This window comes from Siphateles boraxobius, unplaced genomic scaffold, assembly GCF_051911475.1.
Source record: "Siphateles boraxobius isolate OS27281-9 unplaced genomic scaffold, OSU_SipBor_1 75, whole genome shotgun sequence".
Taxonomy (NCBI): Eukaryota; Metazoa; Chordata; class Actinopteri; order Cypriniformes; family Leuciscidae; genus Siphateles; species Siphateles boraxobius.
This window is the reverse complement of record NW_027509203.1, coordinates 227,796-246,969: the sequence shown is the minus strand read 5'-3', so window position 1 is coordinate 246,969 and position 19,174 is coordinate 227,796. Positions and strand designations below refer to the sequence as shown.

The 19,174-nt window shown below is 42.1% G+C and overlaps 1 protein-coding gene across 3 annotated transcripts in view; it reads left to right on the top strand.

Annotated features, from left to right (window-relative positions):
• Positions 1–18,524, top strand: part of prickle2a (prickle homolog 2a) — a 105,984-nt gene extending 87,460 nt beyond the window's left edge. For 2 of the 3 annotated variants that reach the window (XM_077217636.1, XM_077217635.1), the window contains exons 3-8: positions 2,456–2,569; positions 6,001–6,138; positions 7,160–7,363; positions 7,573–7,759; positions 16,227–17,162; positions 17,449–18,524. In XM_077217636.1, coding sequence (XP_077073751.1) covers positions 2,456–2,569; positions 6,001–6,138; positions 7,160–7,363; positions 7,573–7,759; positions 16,227–17,162; positions 17,449–18,353 — 2,484 coding nt within the window. In that variant the 3' untranslated portion in view covers positions 18,354–18,524. The remainder of the gene's footprint in view (positions 1–2,455; positions 2,570–6,000; positions 6,139–7,159; positions 7,364–7,572; positions 7,760–16,226; positions 17,163–17,448) is intronic. The other variant, XM_077217637.1, reaches the window with a different exon arrangement.
• The last annotated feature ends 650 nt before the right edge of the window (positions 18,525–19,174 follow it).

Genomic DNA, 19,174 nt, shown 5'->3' with positions numbered 1-19,174 from the left:
ATTAGATGATAGACTTCTGTCTGCACGTCCTCAGCCTTCTCGCCGGTGCTTACCATTCTTCCCAGATCTTCACTCTGAGGTTTCAAAGACCTGGGTTAGACCTGTTTCAAATAGAATTTATACTAACCAGTCTAATGCTTATGGAAACATTTTTGGTGCAAAAGCTTCAGGGTACGTGACCATGCCGAATGCAGAGGAGACGCTCTCCAGCAATCTCTCTCCTGCTTCGTCATCTTCACTTAAAGCACCGGCTCTGCCCTCTAAGCCACTAAAAAATACTTCTGTGTTAGTGGGGAAGGCTTACTCGGCGGCGGGTCAGGCGGCTGCATGTCTACACACTATGGCCATTATGCAGGCTTATCAGGCTGACCTGCTTAAAGATGCTTGTGAGGGGGGTGAAATTTCTGTGGATATGAATAATGAGCTCAGGCAGACTGCTGATCTCACTCTCTGGGCCACCAAGGAGACCGCTAAATCTATCGGCCGGTCTATGGCATGGTGGCCACAGAGAGACACTTGTGGTTGAGTCAGACCTCTATGAAGGAGAAAGATAAGACTCTCCTTTTAAATGCTCCAGTTTCGCCTGCGGGCCTCTTCGGTGACGCTCTTCACTCTGTCACGGAGAGGTTCCAGGAAGAGAAGAAACAGGCGGCTGCTTTTCAGAAATTTATGCCCCTTAAAGTGCGTGTCGCTTTTAGAAGGTCTCTCCCTAGCTCCTTTCCAGCCCATCGAGGAAGTTTCGGAAAAGTTTCTTACGCTAAAGACTATCCTTCTTCTCGCTATCTCATCTCTAAAAAGAATTGGAGATATTCAAGCACTTTCGGTGGCTCCCTCGTGCCTGGAATTTGCTCCTGGTATGGTTAAGGCCTCTCTCTGTCCGAGACCAGGTTATGTTCCTAAGGTGCCAACTACTTTTGTTAGACCTATAGTTCTGCAGGCTTTCTGTCCTCCGCCTTTTCTGACGTCAGACCAGAAGTGACTTAATTTGCTGTGCCCCGTTAGAGCTTTAGATGCTTATGTCCACAGAGCTGCCCTGTGGAGGAGATCGGAACAACTGTTTGTCTGTTTTGGGTCACCTAAGAAAGGGTGTCCGGCATCTAAGCAAAGGATGAGCAAGTGGGTGGTCGAGGCCATCTCGCTTGCTTACAGTTCGGCCCATCAGCCTTCACCTTTGGCTGTAAGGGCTCATTCAACCAGGAGTATGGCTGCCTCTACAGCTCTTCTTTCAGGAGCTTCTCTTCAGGACGTTTGTGATGCGGCAGGCTGGTCCTCACCGCACACTTTCGTTAGATTTTATTCCCTTGATCTTAGCTCAGGTTCTCTCGTCGGTTTGTGTCTCCTAATGACACACGACGGGGATTTGGTCGTATGGGGATGTGGGTATTGCGTTCCCACTGCGATTACACGCAGCGGTAGTCCCTGAAGGGGAACGTCCCGGGTTACGTATGTAACCCTAGTTCCCCGAAGGGACGGACGCTGCGTGTCCTGCCATACTCCCGGCATCCCCTTGGGTCGCTTGCTTCAGTAACTTTAAGCTGGCGTATTGTGTGCTCAGGGGATATTTATAGCTTCCTTGTCAATGACGTCACTCGCTATGACGCTCCATCTCTCCATTGACTGATTTCATTCATGCTTCAGACGCGTTACGCTGGAGGGCGTTCCCACTGCGATTACACGCAGCGTCCGTCCCTTCGGGGAACTAGGGTTACATACGTAACCCGGGACGTTTTCAGTTGTCTTTTGAATCTTGTCAGGGATTCTGCATTACGGACGAGGGTGGGGAGATCATTCCACCAACATGGAGCCGTGAATGAGAATGTTCTGGAGAGTGATTTAGTGGCTCTCTGAGATGGTGCCACGAGCCGTCACTCATTGACCGATCGTAGGCTTCTGGTAGGGATGTAGACTCATAGGAGCGAATGAAAGTAGGAGGGAGCTCCAAATAGAAATCTGGAGTTTAAAACTACATCCAGGTTTTTAATAATAACATTTATGTACATAATAGTTCAACAGACCTATATAAAGCGATGTGCGACCTAATTCCCACATCACTTTATTAATTCTACAATAAACTTAAAGTAAATGTTCTTAATTTATTCAATCACAGCATAGACAAGAGAATACAAAATAATATTCTATACATTTTCATCGCTTTTGTTTAGCATTTCTACAAAACGAATATTAACCCTTGATCACCTGAGGCATCTTTTCCAAAATTGTATTGTCAAGTTGTTTTATGGCCGAAATAAAGACCTACACATTAATCAAGTCCCCTTTGTTTTACACAAAGCTTTCAAGTGATTTATGCAATAGTCAATAGAACAATTACAGTATATGCCCAATATGTCTGTACTGTGACAAAACATGTTTATATTTATATTTTATATATTAACAATTGTTTATATGAATTATGTGATGCATTTGCCTCTGTCTGTTTCTGCTTGCGTGAACACAGGTTCATCAATACTACAGCTTTTTCCCAGAAGATAAGGTCCCTTACGTGAACAGTATTGGTGAAAAGCATCGAATCAAACAACTCCTTCAGCAACTGCCACCACATGACAATGAGGTTTGTTAGTACAGTCATAACTCAAAAACGTTTAATGCAAAAATGCATAACAATAGCACATACTAATCGCATATACTTTTATTTTTTTATTTCATCTTGAAGTCAGCTTGTCTCTACTCATCTTAACATTAAACTTCAAGAAGTATGCAAAAGTATTTCAACACAATATGGACTTTTTTTGAGAAATATAATTTAAATATAATTAGTTAAAGAAGATTACATTCTTTAACAATATTCACACTGGATTAGTATTATCTGGGGACCTTGTGTGATTTAAAAATTAAAATTATATATGACCCGCCAAATCACAGAGATGTCGATTCGCACGGGAATAATATTATCACAGGACCTTGGTGTTCGGAGAATTATGGTAGGTCATTTGGGGGGAATTTTTACTTTATAAATTACAGACATGGTCGATTCGCACGGGCTTAAAGCTGCAGTAGGGAGTTTTGAGAAAATGTTGACTCAGCCTGAAAATTTGAACAAGCACAACTTACAGGTCCAACCCCCTTGCTCTCTGCTACACTACAGCCCTCCCTCCACAGCTCCTCCCCCACAGCTCCTCCCTCCACAGCTCCTCCCTCCACAGCTCCTCCCCCACAGCTCCTCCCTCCACAGCTCCTCCCTCCACAGCTCCTCCCCCCACAGCTCCTCCCTCCACAGCTCCTCCTCGAGAGCTCCTCCCTCCACAGCTCCTCCCCCACAGCTCCTCCCCCACAGCTCCTCCCTCCACAGCTCCCCCCCACAGCTCCTCCCTCCACAGCTCCCCCCCACAGCTCCTCCCCCACAGCTCCTCCCTCCACAGCTCCCCCCACAGCTCCTCCCTCCACAGCTCCCCCCCACAGCTCCTCCCCCACAGCTCCTCCCTCCACAGCTCCCCCCCACAGCTCCTCCCTCCACAGCTCCCCCCCACAGCTCCTCCCACCACAGCTCCTCCCACTCCTCCCACAGCTCCTCCCTCCACAGCTCCTCCCACTCCTCCCACAGCTCCTCCCTCCACAGCTCCTCCCTCCACAGCCCCTCCCCCACAGCTCCTCCCACTCCTCCCACAGCTCCTCCCTCCACAGCTCCTCCCTCCACAGCTACTCCCTCCACAGCTCCTCCCCCACAGCTCCTCCCTCCACAGCTCCTCCCCCACAGCTCCTCCCTCCACAGCTCCTCCCCCACAGCTCCTCCCTCCACAGCTCCTCCCCCACAGCGGAGACTGCCGTGAACGCGCAGGCTAGTAAGCAGGACCACCGATGACGGCAGATTATAAACAGTTACGGAACATTCACTAATAGGGACGAAACATCAACAATATGCTTTACATTGACTATTGCCTGCCCATACTTTGACTACAAACTTGGTCCTCAAATCATTATGTATTTTGCAATACATGTAACTTTATAAGGTTGCACTCTTTCTATAAGTTATACGTTAGCTACTAAGATAACGTTAAAGGATTAGTTCACTTAAAAAAAAAAACTTTTGCTGATAATTTACTCACCCCCATGTCATCCAAGATGTCCATGTCTTTCTTTCTTCAGTCGAAAAGAAATTAAGTTTTTTGATGAAAACATTCCAGGCTTTTTCTCCATATAATGGACTTCAATAGGACACAAACGTTTCGAGGACCAAATGACAGTTTCAGTGCAGCTTCAAAGGGCTTTAAACGATACCAGACGATGAATAAGGGTCTTATCTAGTGAAACGATCGGTCATTTCAAAAATAAATAAAAAACTTTAAGTTTTATAAGCACAAATGCTCGCCTTGCTCTGTTCTGTGATGCACGTTCGTGATCCTGTTCGAACTCGTTCATCCAAATGAACAAATCTTTTTTCGAGTCATTTCGTTCATTCAACGAAAAAGACTCGTTCAAAATGAACAAATCTTTTTTCGAGTCATTCCGTTCGTTGAATGAACGAAATGACTCGAAAAAAGATGCGTTCATTTGGATGAACGAGTTTGAACAGGAGAGTCACGAACGACGGTACGCGCTCGCGCTGTGCAAGAGAGGGGTGATCAGCACGTACACGAGCGTGATTGACACTGCTAAGACATTCCTCCTGGCTCTGATTGTTTTTTTCCGACCGGGAGCGGTGTATTTCTGCAAATGGCAGTAGGACCACTGGGAGGAGCCAGAGGAGCTTGATTTTTTTCACAGATTATCTGTCTCATATTCTACTTTCAGGACATAATGAAAGTTTTAACAATATTTGTTTACAAAAGCTACCTACTGGAGCTTTAAGATCACAGACAACCTCTGCAATTATTACAAATGACTAGAGGTCACCAGGTAATACTAATCCAGTGTGAATAGGGCTTCTGTTACAAGTCAGTGGTCAATTACTGATGCTAAGCTCCTCAGTTAAATAAATGTCTGTTTCCTTTCAGTCAGTCACATTCAACATTACGTCAGAGTGACTGACGAATTGGGATCTTGCCTGAGAGCCCAATCACCTTTGAGTGTAACTAAATGAGTTGGCGTACAGCGATGCTGATGTCTCCACTCCCTCCTTCGGGGAATGGGGGTCACAATAGTAACCTAGACGTTTGCTAGACAAATGTGCTTGTCAGAAATCAATAATCTCCACTGGTACTGAATGCAACATTTACATTGGTATGAGTGAAAATGAAAAGAACTCATCTAGAGTAACTCCACCTTTAGTACTCAACTTGTGTCCTGCATTACAATTGTATACATACACGAATAAACGGTGTGTTACTTTGGTCAGAAATTATCTTGTGATTTTTAAATCAGATCCCAAGCTCTTTGATAAAACGGTTGCCCCAATTTGCACTGTATTGTAAATTTTTGAAGTAAGGTCATGTTTTGATGTTTTCTGGGTGTTACAGAATCCTTATATTTGTGCCTGGTTTTTCAACTGTCTTGTTCAATAATTGTAAATTATTTACACAGGGCACTACATAGTTAAACATAAATTATAGCCAGTTTCTGGTCTTTAGGGTAATTGTAGGTTTAATTCCCCATTTGCAGTTTTAAATGCAATTGCAACTGTTTAAGATTTATTAATCTGCAATCCTAGGATCTACAAAAAAATCTATGTAAAATTGTGCTTCATAAAACAAATCACCACTTGGTGCTGTATGTTATAGAGGTTTTACCACAGGTAGATGGTTTTCTTAGGCAAAGTGGAGTAAATATTATAATAATAATATACACAAATATTATAAAAAGCATATTTATTAATAGCAGTAATCTGAATAAATAATATATGTGTAAAAAAATGTAGTTCATTCATAACTTGATCATAGCTGTTTATGACTGAAAAGCTAGGTTGCTTCTTGGCACATTAGAATTGAATGTGCAGTCACAGATGTGTGTTCATCGGTACTCTATAACGGAATTGCATGAGGCTCATCCAATAAGAATTCAGATGATCTGTAATGATGCTTGCTTACTGATGATACTTTCTGATGTCAGGTTCGGTACTGTACCTCACTGGATGAAGAAGAAAAGCGTGAATTGAAGATCTTCAGTAACCAGCGAAAGAGAGACAATCTCGGCAGAGGCACTGTCCGACCTCTACCCCTCACTATAACTGGAGCTATATGTGAACAGGTACATGCGAGTCCTGAATAACGGCAAGCCAGAGATTGGCACAAAATATAAGCGATTGGAACAGGACATGTTTTAACCGTTCATAATAATGCAGGCAGTAATAGTCTTTTAGTGGAGATATGCAAGCTTTTGTTTCTCACCTTTTGTTTATCTTAGAGATGTGCACGTAATCTCTCCATAACTGCAAGACCGGCAGTTTTTTGCATAAATTAAACATTAACTCATCGACCAATCAACATCTTTTCTTGACTAGTGAACTGGATTAACAAAAATGAGTAGCCATGCAGATGTAGTAAAAATGTTTTAGTATTTATTTCAGTAATGATTGCATGTTACACTGCATATTATAGGCTGCACAATAAAGGTAGGGACACACCAAACCAAACGGCAAAGAACTAGCGCTGATGAAAGCCGACTGTGTTGTCTGTGTTACTGTTGTCGCCTCAAAGTCTGTGCTTGAACACACCGAAAGGACTACAGGCGACTGTCAACTACCATGTGTGTTCCGTGCCTGCGTGTAACGGAGATAACTGTCTATTTTGGCAGATATATTCAACTGTATTCGTTATTCTAACAGGGAAAGCCAACTAAGATTGCATGTATGCATGTAAACCATAAACAAAGCAGTGCTTGCTTACCGTTCTGAATATCAAAACGATGACGTCGTTCTTTATTCCACTCCGCTCATGTTATGAAAATATTCACGTAGTGGAATGCTCAGGTAAGATAACGTAAAATTAGAACAGCCTTCTGTCTGTGCCGTCATGACTTCTTGTTCGCTAAACTGAACAGCCAATCAGAGTTCTCTCTCGCACCGACGGCCCGACTCCGATTCTATGTGTTGAACACACTGTTGATTCTATGCGTTGGCCAAAAAGAAAACCTGACAGCGTCCGACTAGAGCCAAACGGTGCGGAACACAGCGAAAAAATGAAGTCGGTTGGCGCTCAGAAACGGAAAAGGTGTGTCCCTGTCTTAAGGTGCAACAAGCAGCAAATTACAAAATGTCCCTCTCACACAGTGCCGAGACCAGATCAATGGTGGCGATATCGCAGTGTTTGCTTCACGGGTTGGCCATGGCCTGTGTTGGCACCCCCACTGTTTTGTGTGCAGCGTGTGTTGCGAGCTATTGGTAGATCTCATCTACTTCCACCTGGATGGCAAGATATACTGTGGCCGCCACCATGCTGAACGAATTAAGCCACGTTGCTCAGCATGTGATGAGGTAAGCTGACCATATAGAATCTATGCATCTGTCCGATTGCTGAAATCAACCTTTATTCTGTTTGCATTCTTAAACATTCCAGTGGGTGACCTGTGATATGTCAGTACCCAGAAGCTCTGCTTCAGAATATAAAATCCACATAAACTCACATAAATTGTGAACATAAATGTACACACGCATGATGTTAATAAATCACTCTCTTTTCGTAGATTATCTTCGCAGATGAGTGCACAGAAGCAGAGGGGCAGCACTGGCACATGAGGCACTTCTACTGTTATGAGTGTGAGGCTCCACTAGGTGGTCAGCGGTACATCATGCGAGAGGGTCATCCTCACTGCTGCAACTGCTTTGAGTCACTTTATGCAGAATACTGTGACTCTTGTGGAGAGCACATAGGTAAGGGACGGCCTCCTTCAATCTGCATTTTTTCCTCATCCTTCAATCCACAGAATTACTGCAAGATCAAACTAGGGCTGCTTTTACACTGCAAGTCTTAATGCATTGATCTGTGGCCGTATTCACGAAACATTTCCACTTACCACTAAGAGTTCTCCTAAATGGCAGTGAAAGTTCTTAGTTAACCCTTAGGGGTCTACGGTATTTTTGGGGTCCTTCAGATGTTTTGACATGCCCTGACATATGTGCTTTTTTCTGTTGTATTTTTGAGATAATAATTTTTATGCAGTTATTTTAAAAACAAAAAATTAAAGTTTCTGAAATAAGGCCACAAAACACATACTGAATATGTGTCCAGAAGTCTTGACTAATGGATGTTTTCGCCTAAAGATTTGCTTCAAAATTATGTGAAAATCATCCTACCTGCTCACAAAATTTAAATTAATGTATTGTTTGAATTGTGTGGATAATACACTTTTTTTAAGAAAGGCAATATGTGTGGGGGCGTGAATGATCATGAATAATGCTGTGATTCACACCCGAGAAGACACTGACCCACATTATGAGCCGCATAATGAGCATTTCAGTCAGGTATGTCACTAAGAGGGAATTAAAGAATATGAGAAATAAAGATTATATATTGCTTTTGCTTGTAGTTTATTTAGAATATAGTTAACAATTAAATATAAATGAAATTCAAAAGCACATTGAGTACACAGTCATACCTGGAAACAAATCCTGTTCAAATAGGATATATGGGCCATTCTACAGAACTGGTTCAAAGTAAGAGTTGGAAACATCTTGAAACAATGTCTTTTACCAATTTTCTATGCATGCAAAATGTATAATACCCAAGATAAACATTTCTAGTAATTGTGCAGTTAATTCTCATGCTGTATTTTCAGAAAGTTTTGGAATATTTATCCTCTCCAAAAATTTGTCACTAATAAAACACAATAATACATAATTTAATGAGAAGGCTTATATTGACCTAGTAAGATTTTTTTACATCAACCTTGTAAATATATTTTTTGCTATTTTATTAAAAAGTTTTCACGTGTAAATCCACAACAATTACAATTTTAACAAAATTTCAAGTGTAATCTTTCTTTGTATAAAGCATACATTTTATCTCATGTATTTCAAAGGTAAGGATTCATTAGTTTGAATATACATTGGAACAAAAACTATAATAACATATTAGTTAATAATTCAATATACCTCATTCTGACAAAACATGAGCAGAAATTGGCTAACAAAGCTTATTTGATGTGGCAGTAGTCTATTTTACAGTAAAAACTTTAATCCAAAACAAGTCAACGAAATCTTGTCTAAACAATCATATTTACTCTGTAACATATCGTTTTTATGATATATTAATATAGGGCATAATGTTATGTTGCAGTTTAATACATGGTTTATACAAAGATATTTTATTTTAACATATTTCAGTCGATTTTTACTCCTTAGTAAAGCAATATAGTTTGGGAAAAGCTAAACTAGTAGATGTAGAAATATCATGTTTACTAGTGTAAGTTCCTGTAGTGAACAACAGCGCATCTGTGCCGTTCATTCACACATAGAAATGCGATTCATAATTAAAAGTCTTTTGCGGTTTACAAACACTATATAGTGATTAGAACAAAGCACTTAAGAATAAAGAACTTACTATTCACAATCCTCAGCTGGATCCGTTGCTCCTCGAAAATGAAACCGAAACCAGCACTTCTGAGGTAAATTTTTCCAGGATTATATTACTATTACGTTTTATAAATAGAGTTTTGTAGGGGTACGTTCAAACGGTCTATCTAATCCGCTCAATTCTCAAGAGATATACACAGCCAAGAGCCAACTCAGCTAGTGACCTCGACAGTTTTATGCATCCCTCCACCACACCGTTCCTCACTCTCGGCTGGGGATACAGGAATAATTCTGGGTTTGGGATAAACTCTTCACTCTTCAGCTAGGGATACTGGGAATAACTCTGGGTTTGGGAAACTACTCTCTCTCTCGGCTGGGGATACGGGAGTAACTCTGGGTTTGGGCTGAACTCCTCACTCTCAGCTGGGGATACGGGAATAACTCTGGGTTTTGGATAAACTCCTCACTCTCGGCTGGGGATACGGGAATAACTCTGGGTTTGGGCTGAACTCCTCACTCTCGGCTGGGGATACAGAAATAACTCTGGGTTTTGGCTGAACTTCTCACTCTCGGCTGGGGATACTGGGAATAACTCTGGGTTTGGGATAAACTCCTTACTCTCGGCTAGGGATACTGGGAATAACTCTGGGTTTGGGCTGAACTCCTCACTCTCGCCTGGGGATACTTGGAATAACTCTGGGTTTGGGCTGAACTCCTCATTTTCGGCTAGGGATACTGGGAATAACTCTGGGTTTGGGCTGAACTCCTCATTTTCGGCTGGGGATACTGGGAATAACTCTGGGTTTGGGATAAACTCCTCACTCTTCGGGTAGGGATACTGGGAATAACTCTGGGTTTGGTCTGAACTCCTCACTCTAGGCTGCGGATACGGGAATAACTCTGGGTTTGGGCTGAACTCCTCACTCTCGGCTGGGGATAAGGGAATCACTCTGGGTTTGGGCTGAACTCCTCACTCTCGGCTGGGGATACGGGAATAACTCTGGGTTTGGGCTGAACTCCTCACTCTAGGCTGCGGATACGGGAATCACTCTGGGTTTGGGCTGAACTCCTCACTCTAGGCTGCGGATACGGGAATAACTCTGGGTTTGGGATAAACTCCTCTCTCTCGGCTGGGGATACGGGAATAACTCTGGGTGTGGGCTGAACTCCTCACTCTCGGCTGGGGATACTGGGAATAACTCTGGGTTTGGGATAAACTCCTCACTCTTCGGCTAGGGATACTGGGAATAACTCTGGGTTTGGGAAACTCTCTCGGCTGGGGATACTGGGAATAACTCTGGGTTTGGGATAAACTCCTCTCTCTCGGCTGGGGATACGGGAATAACTCTGGGTTTGGGCTGAACTCCTCACTCTCAGCTGGGGATACTGGAATAACTATGGGATTTGGGATAAACTCCTCACTCTTTGGGTAGGGATACTGGGAATAACTCTGGGTTGGGTCTGAACTCCTCACTCTCGGCTGGGGATACAGGAATAACTCTGGGTTTGGGCTGAACTCCTCACTCTCGCCTGGGGATACGGGAATAACTCTAGGTTTGGGCTGAACTCCTCACTCTTGGCTAGGGATACGGGAATAACTCTGGGTTTGGGCTGAACTCCTCACTCTCCGCTGGGGATACCTCTGGGTTTGGGCTGAACTCCTCACTCTCCGCTGGGGATACTGGGAATAACTCTGGATTTGGTTTGAACTCCTCACTCTCCACTGGGGATACTGGGAATAACTCTGGGTTTGGGCTGAACTCCTCACTCTCCGCTGGGGATACTGGGAATAACTCTGGGTTTGGGCTGAACTCCTCACTCTCCGCTGGGGATACTGGGAATAATTCTGGATTTGGTCTGAACTCCTCACTCTCCACTGGGGATACTGGGAATAAACTGGGAATGAGCTCGGAGACCTCGATCCCCTTGGACAGCACTCCAAACACGCTTATATTTTTTTACTCTATTTGATCAGTTGTAAATGTGAACTTGTGAAAACAACTGCCACAGGTAATCAGATATTATTTATTTATTTATAAAAGTATTTTTGGGCGTTTTATCGTAGATTCAAATTTATAAATCAAAATATGTATTGCATTTATGAAGAAAAGATGCAGCATCCAAGGCTCTATCGCTATTGACTCAATATCTTTGCCCTCAGGCCACAAGCTAAAAACCCTAGCCCCGCCATATCTGAACTCTGATAAACACTACTGTCATCTAGCTCTCATCTCTAGATCAGTCAACTCATGTTTTCTCTGCACCTTAACTGCTTTATCAGTTACTAAGAGATCCTGAAGTGAGCTTTCCCTCCTGGATTCTGGTGATGACCTCTGAGTTCTTTGACTCTTTAACCATTTACTGGACAGCATACCAAAAATTGATTCTTGGGATCATTTATTGCCAGGCTGAGTCTTTCATCAGTTTGAACAAGGCTGTCAGATGTTAGATTTTCATTGGACATGGGCAGGCCTGTGACATGTTCAAAAGAGCATAGTCCAATTTCCTTACTGCATTGCTCATCATTATGCAATTTTGTTTTAGCTTCCATCATCGATGACATTTCTTTTCTGGATGCTTCATCTTGAATCAGTTTACATTGCAAAACTAGTTGTGTGTCTTGCTGAAGTTGTCTTAATGCCACTGTACGTGCACCTCTCTCCTTTACGGCTTGTTTAGCAGCACTGTCTACTAGGACATCATCTTTGGCTTCAGTTGTTGAGACTTTTGTATGCTTTTACTTTTGGGGTGGTGTCTTCTTTTTTTCGTTTTTGCATACACATGAAGTCCATCAGTTGTTGGATGAGATGTCACTAGTTGGTGCGGCAAAAAGAGGCTCAAGCGTTTCCCTGTGGCTCAACAGCTTTTAGCTCTGAAACCTCTTCAACAGGTTGTCTTCACAATTGCTTTGATGTCTTAAACTCAGCTTGGAATCACGAAACCAGTGATCTTCCTCATTGCAACACCTGCATCTTCCCTGAGTTTTTGCTTTTGAGATGTCTCTGATATTCACTTTCTTTATGCTCATTGTTCATTGTCCTGTTGTTGTATGACGAAGTTTAGGGTTGCAATGCTCTGAGATTGACTTCCTGGATTCTTTCAATCTTTGCTGACCATTCAACAATTGCATGAATTCTGTTCCAATACTGTCCCTGTCATCATTCTTGATTTTAAGGCCTATTGAAATCTCTGTTTTTAGCCTGTTTACAAAAGCTGTTTTTAGGGGCATTCCGGTGTTTTTGTCAAGATCTTCATTTTCATTTAGACCAGATTTTTCCAGCCAAGTTTGTCTAAAGTGTTCTTCAATCTCGGCAACACTTTCTCCTGTATTCTGCATGCATTAGTTAATTCTAGCCCTATTAAAGCTCTGCAGGTTTCAGATTCAACAAGAAAGTTTGTTCAGCTTCCCTTCCAATTTCAACTTCACTTCTCCGGTTTTTGACAATCACAGGAACAAGTTTTACGGTTGAGTTCCTTGAAGCATGAACCCGTGTTGATGGAAAATCCTGCCTCACTGTCAACAGAGCTGCTTGAAGATTTTGATTCCAGTTGTTTGGAGAGTAAAGTCAGCAGCTTGGCATTCTCATTTAAAAGTCTTTCTTTGTCCTTTTCATTCCGCAATTGTTCAGCCGGAGCTCAAACCTTTGCTTTCTTTGCTTTATTCTCATGCTGTAATTTGTCAGTTTGAAACAAGTTGTTGTGTCCACATCCCACCTTCTGGCAGGTGCAGGACAAAAAGGACTACTGAATTGAAAAGATTATAATGTCCGCAACACTGCTACTTACTCCCATATTTTAATAAAAAAGGCAACTTTTTTGCCGTAATTTGTCAGTCTCACACTTCTGTCGATGCTCTAGAATTTGTTTTACCAAAATCACAGATAAATCATCTCTGTTAGTGTTTGTCCTTAAGCGCTGCATCTTTCCATAAGCCCTTTTAATTTCCGACAAGGCCCATGGTCCATTCTCGGAGTGCTTGATCCCGTACTTCTGGCATCATGTCATCATGGCACATGGGATAAAAGGCCGTAATCCAATAACTTGATAACAGTCCAACCAGGCAAATAAAGCAAAAGTATAATCCAACAAGCGATATCCAATAAAGCAGGCATGATGATCATAACAATAGACAAACCAGCCACGGAAAACACTCAGTAAGGCAGTAGAAGCCAGGCAATACTTTGCAAAGTATTGTGGCAGGAACATGGAACAGGAACATTTATGCATGTGGCAAACAGGATATCAACTAATGCAGACGTGTGATCGATACTTTCTCTGGAATGGGAGTCAGCTTTAGCTGTTACATAAATGTATCCTCATATCCTGTCTTGAGAGAACCCCAATTGAAACAAGTCTTTGGCTATTTTGTGTATTTTATCCTCGACAGCTTTTCGAAATGATCCATGATCATTCAAACACTTTGTTAAAAGCACTTTATTACATTGCTTTGAGCTCTTTATTAAAAAGAAGGATATGACCTTGAGCTTAATATAGTTTAATAATTAGCAGTTTAATTTTATCTTGTTCTTTAATGCATGGGAATATTTTCCCCTTTAAAAGAGAAATATTGTCCTCTTGTTTATTTATATAGCACTCTTAGAACTAACCGAAGTTGAATCAAAATTCTTTACATAAAAAGAAGAAAAAAAGTGCACACACATTGACCAATAAAACGACAGCATATAAAAACACAACATTTAACCGTTATACACTAGCAATATTAAATGAGCTTTCAGAAAATTCTTAAACATCAACAGTGATTTGGCAGACCTGATAGGTAACGGCAGCTCATTCCAGTCTCAGCCCTGTTACTGCAAAGATTCAATCGCCTTTATGTAGGCAATTTGTTCTAGGCAATACAAGGAGTCTACGCAATAACTCTGAGTGTAGATTTCTGGAGGGATTATACAGGGTTAAATGGTTTTCCAGACACAGTGGGGCCTGGTTATTTAAAGATGTCACTTGAAGACTAAGTGACTTTAAGTATTATGTACTTTACATTGAAAAATATGTACAATGTACTTATTGTGTTCATGTTTTACTGTAAACCACTTGTGCTGCTATTGAGGTGTGATACTGGTCAGATTAGGGTCAGGTGTGGTGGTATGGGTAGGTTTAAGGCTCGGTTAAGGTGAAAGGGAAGGGTCAACAGTGTAATTACAAATGTAATTACATAAATTAGTTACAGCTGTAATTACATGCAGGTATGTTCAAAATATAAGTTCAACGTAAAAACATGTATGTACACAATAAGTCCATTGTATCAAATTATTAGTTTCAATGTAAGTACTTTAAGCCACTTAATATAAAGTGGGACCAAACGTTTTGTTATTCTGATTCCGAAATGCACAAACATAATTGAAAACCATTCAAAAATGTTTTCAAAGTATGTCCAAAGTTTTAAACCATGGTGTTTTTGCAGAAATAATAATAATAATAAGTTTTTAAAGTAACCAGGAGTATAAAAAGGTGTTTTATAGTAAGTTGTGGCTCTTTGCATGTTTTTTTGTTTGTTGTTTTTTTATTAAATGTGGCCCACTTGGCCTCTGAACTTGAGTACACCCCAAAAATGTCAGTGGCCAACCCTGGTGGTTCTGGTGGCATAATATAGTGGCCACAGATGGCATAATTTTCCATACCTGGGGAGCAATAGATAGATCTATAGATCCAAGGTCAAAATCATACATTTGCCTAGTTTCTGAGGGGTTAAAAACAATAACTTCTGTTTTGTCTGAGTTCAAAAATAGGAAGTTATCAGCAAGCCACGCTTTTACCTCTTCAAGACATGCTGTCAGACTGTCATATGACTGTCAGACACATAGTGAGAATAAGACAGGAGCTAAGCAGGAACCCTCAGGCACACCGCAAGATAGATTTCGGAGTGAAGAGGAGAAACGTCTATTAGTTAAAAAAGATTTGAACCAGCTTAGGACCATGCCCCGAAGTCCAATGTAAGACTCAAGTCGAGAAACGAGAATCGTATGGTCAACAGTATCAAAAGCATCTAGTATCTAGTTTTTTCTATCTTTGCTCTATAACGAAAATTAAATTTTATCTCCCTAAACGCTCGTTGAAGACTGCAATCCATGCTCTTATTACCTCGTGCCTGGACTATTGTAACCCTCTTTATTTTGGTGTGTCAAAGTCCCAAACGGCCCGCCTACAGATTGTTCAAAACGCTGCGGCGAGATTCCTAATGGGGAAAAGGAAATTTGACCATGCCACCCCCCTTTTGAGATCCCTTCATTGGCTACTGATGAATTTTAAAATTGAATTTAAAATGTTAATACTGGTGTATAAATCTTTAAATGATTTAGGACCTTCTTATCTATCTGACTGACTTCATTTCTATTCTCCCACTATAAGTCTTAGATCTGAAACGAAACAACTACTTCAGATACCTAAAACCCGGCTAAAATAAAGGCAAGACCGAGCCTTTGAAGTGGCTGGTCCCACACTCTGGAACAAGCTCCCACTTTATATTAGATCAACTTCCTCTCTGTCTGAGTTCAAGTCTTGTCTTAAAACCTATTCATTTTTTGTTGCTTTTAGCTTACAATGATTATTCTGCTCTGAACTGCTTATTATTTATTTCATTTTCTATGTGTACAGCACTTTAGTCGGCCATCGGCCATTTTTAAACATGCTTTATAAATAAACTGAAACTGAATTTTCTGTATGCAAAATGTAATTTCTTTGGGTGTGATTTTTGTGGTAAATTTTGAAATACCAATACTGATTTTCCACACACTACATTTGAAGTCGTAATTAGCAATAAATAAATAAATAAAGATTGTTATTGTCTTTTGTCTGTAATGTTTTTAAGGTATAGACCAAGGTCAGATGGCATATGAAGGTCAACACTGGCATGCCACTGAAGAGTGTTTCAGCTGTGCCCGCTGCAATCAGTCTTTGCTGGGTCGTCCCTTCTTGCCGAAACAAGGTTTGATCTACTGTTCCCGTCTCTGCAGCCAAGGGGATGAGCCTGAGCTGTCGGACTCCTCAGACTCTGCTTTCCAGAGTGCCCGTTCCCGACAGTCACACCACAGTGGTCAGATTGGCAAGGATGGGACAAAAGGGAAGGGTGAAGGTGTCCGAAAAACATCATCTGGCCCTACACAACTAGCTGGTGATGCGGAGCCTCTAGCTGTTCAAATGGATTTGCTGAGCATCTCAAGCCCAGCACCCAGCCGCACTCCCCATCGCACACCAACAAGAACCCCAAGTAGAACCCAAAGTCGGTCTCCAAGCCTCAACCGTGAGCAGCCAGTTTGGGTAAACCGGGATGAGCCTTATTCTTATGAGTCTCAACAAAGAGATTCCTCCACATCTCCAAATCCCCATCAGCTACGAAGCCAATGTAGCATCCGTACCGCTTACCCTCCTTCTCCCAATCAGCCACCCAAGATAGTGAGCAGTCCAGAGTCTTGGTCCAAAGAACCACCTGGAGGTAATTCCAAAAAGCCTCCAGTCATTGCTGCTCTGAGGGGGCACTCTTTCAATGAAAACTGGATGCACTATGGCCAAGAACCTGAATTTAATGCTCCTAAGCTCAAAACACAAATGAGCTTCAATGAGGTATCAAGCCGTAATTCTGGATTTTTAGACAAGCGCAGTATCAGTGTGCAAGGTTTCCCCCGAGAGATGCGTCCTCCATTGCTGAGGAGCAGGCACCAATTTGGGCCAAGCTTTGGTGAACTTACGCCACTAGAACAAACACCAAGAGGTTCTGCTGACTCACTGGCCCTTTCATATACTACAGGTGAGCTTAAATTCAGTTCAATAAAAATACCATGATACTTCATAGTGACAGGGATATGTCAAAACAAGAGATGAATGGTGTATTCAACTGTCACACATTTCACATGGTGTACCCTACTTCTGATCTTACAAATACCATGATACTCCATACCACTGCCTGACAGGGGTATGTTCAAAAGAAGAAAGTAGTTGTTTCATTCAAACTTAACACATTTCACACGTTGTACCAATATCTGATCTCTCCCCATTGTATCTATATCTGATCTCTGCCCATTGTTTGTCTTCAGCAGGAAACTCTTTAGATGGGACTAACAGGCGTCAGGAGCACTTCTCTCGATTTTCTATGCCTGACCTGAGTAAAGACTCTGGAGTAATTGTGTCTGATAAAGGCACGATGGGTACTTTAAACTCATCAATGCAGTTCCGCAGCACTGAATCTCTGAGCTCTGTCCCAAGACCCCTTGCTGATATTGGCATGCCTGTCAGAGTAAGGTACCCTCCTCCACTATACTGGGATTCGCACAGAGGGATAAGTTTTGAGGATCCAGTCGAAGGTCGCATTGGTCTTGCAGGAAGCATGTCCTGTATGCAAGAAGGCAATGCCCAAGCAATGACACCACGGCCAAGACGTCCTCAAACACAAGACTCTCCCAGACAGCAGCGTCAGCGACAACGTCACCACCACAAGAGTCACAAAGGTCAAAAATATCACTATCGCTCCCGCCGCTCTCGGTCAGACAATGCCCTGCATTTAGCTACAGAAAATCAGAGTTTCGCTGGGGAACCCATTCATAGATTTCACAATGACTTTGAGCGACCATCCTCATCAAGAATGTCACACAATCTCTTTGGAGCTAATTATGGGTATCGACAACAGTTCTTTAGGCCATGCCCTCGAACCACATCGGACCTCACCTTGCAGGATCCTGGAGGTCCACAAATTGGACAGTGTATGGGTAGGTATGGAGAAATAGCTGATGATGAAGATCAGTTTTGCTCAACCTGTTCCTCTTCTTCAGAGGTGTCTGATGATGATGGTTACCTTATGGGTGAAGTCATTCCACGACCAGTGCAGCTCCGATACTTTGACAATGAGGAATTGCGGCATCGCTATAGTCCTACATTGACGGGTGGTCACACCCAATTACATACACGCAAACGGCGAAAGAGCAAGAACTGCATCATATCATAAGCAAATGGTAATGTGAGTATCTGACTGTGTGTATGTGAGAGTGGGTGAAGTGAGTATGTGAGAAGTGAGTAGACACCTGTACATAATCATTTAATTGTCAAATAATTCAAAATTCTATCACCTTGCAGTAATTGTAGTACTTGTTTAGATGAAAATACAGGTATTTCCTCATGTTTACACAGGCTCCACAGTAGGAACTTGATCCAAGTACACCTTTTATTACAGAGAATCTTTTTTTCCCTTAATTTGATGTCCTCCTTTATTTTTGATAAAGTCTCAATCTTTTTCAGCATGGAGGACACCAGTGTTTCTGGAAAAAAAATTTTTTCAGATGCTCTTTCCATTGGAAAGGGGTTCCATTGGAAGTCAGGCAACACTTTGCCAGGTCATTTTTAATATTTATAGAATCACTTGCATGATTTTGCCAGTGTGCTGTGGATTGTTATCATGCTGTAATATTTTTCTTTTGCCCAACATCTTCAAATCTTGCTTTTTTGTTCTGAAGGGCAAGGATTTCTCCAAAGAGATTGATATGGGGCAGTCATGGCCTAATGTTAACAGAGTTGGACTGGTGACCCAAAGGTTGCTGGTTCGATTCCAGTACCGGCAGGAATATGACTGAGGTGTCCTTGAGCAAGGCACCTAACCCCCAATCGCTCCCCGGGCGCCACTCAAGGCTGCCCGCTGCTCCGGGTGTGTGTATCCACGTTTGCAGTGTGTGTGTCTTCACTACTCACTACTCTGCTCCTAATGTGTGTGCACTTACTTGGATGGGTTAAATGCAGAGGTCAAATTCCAAGTATGGGTTACCATACTTGGCC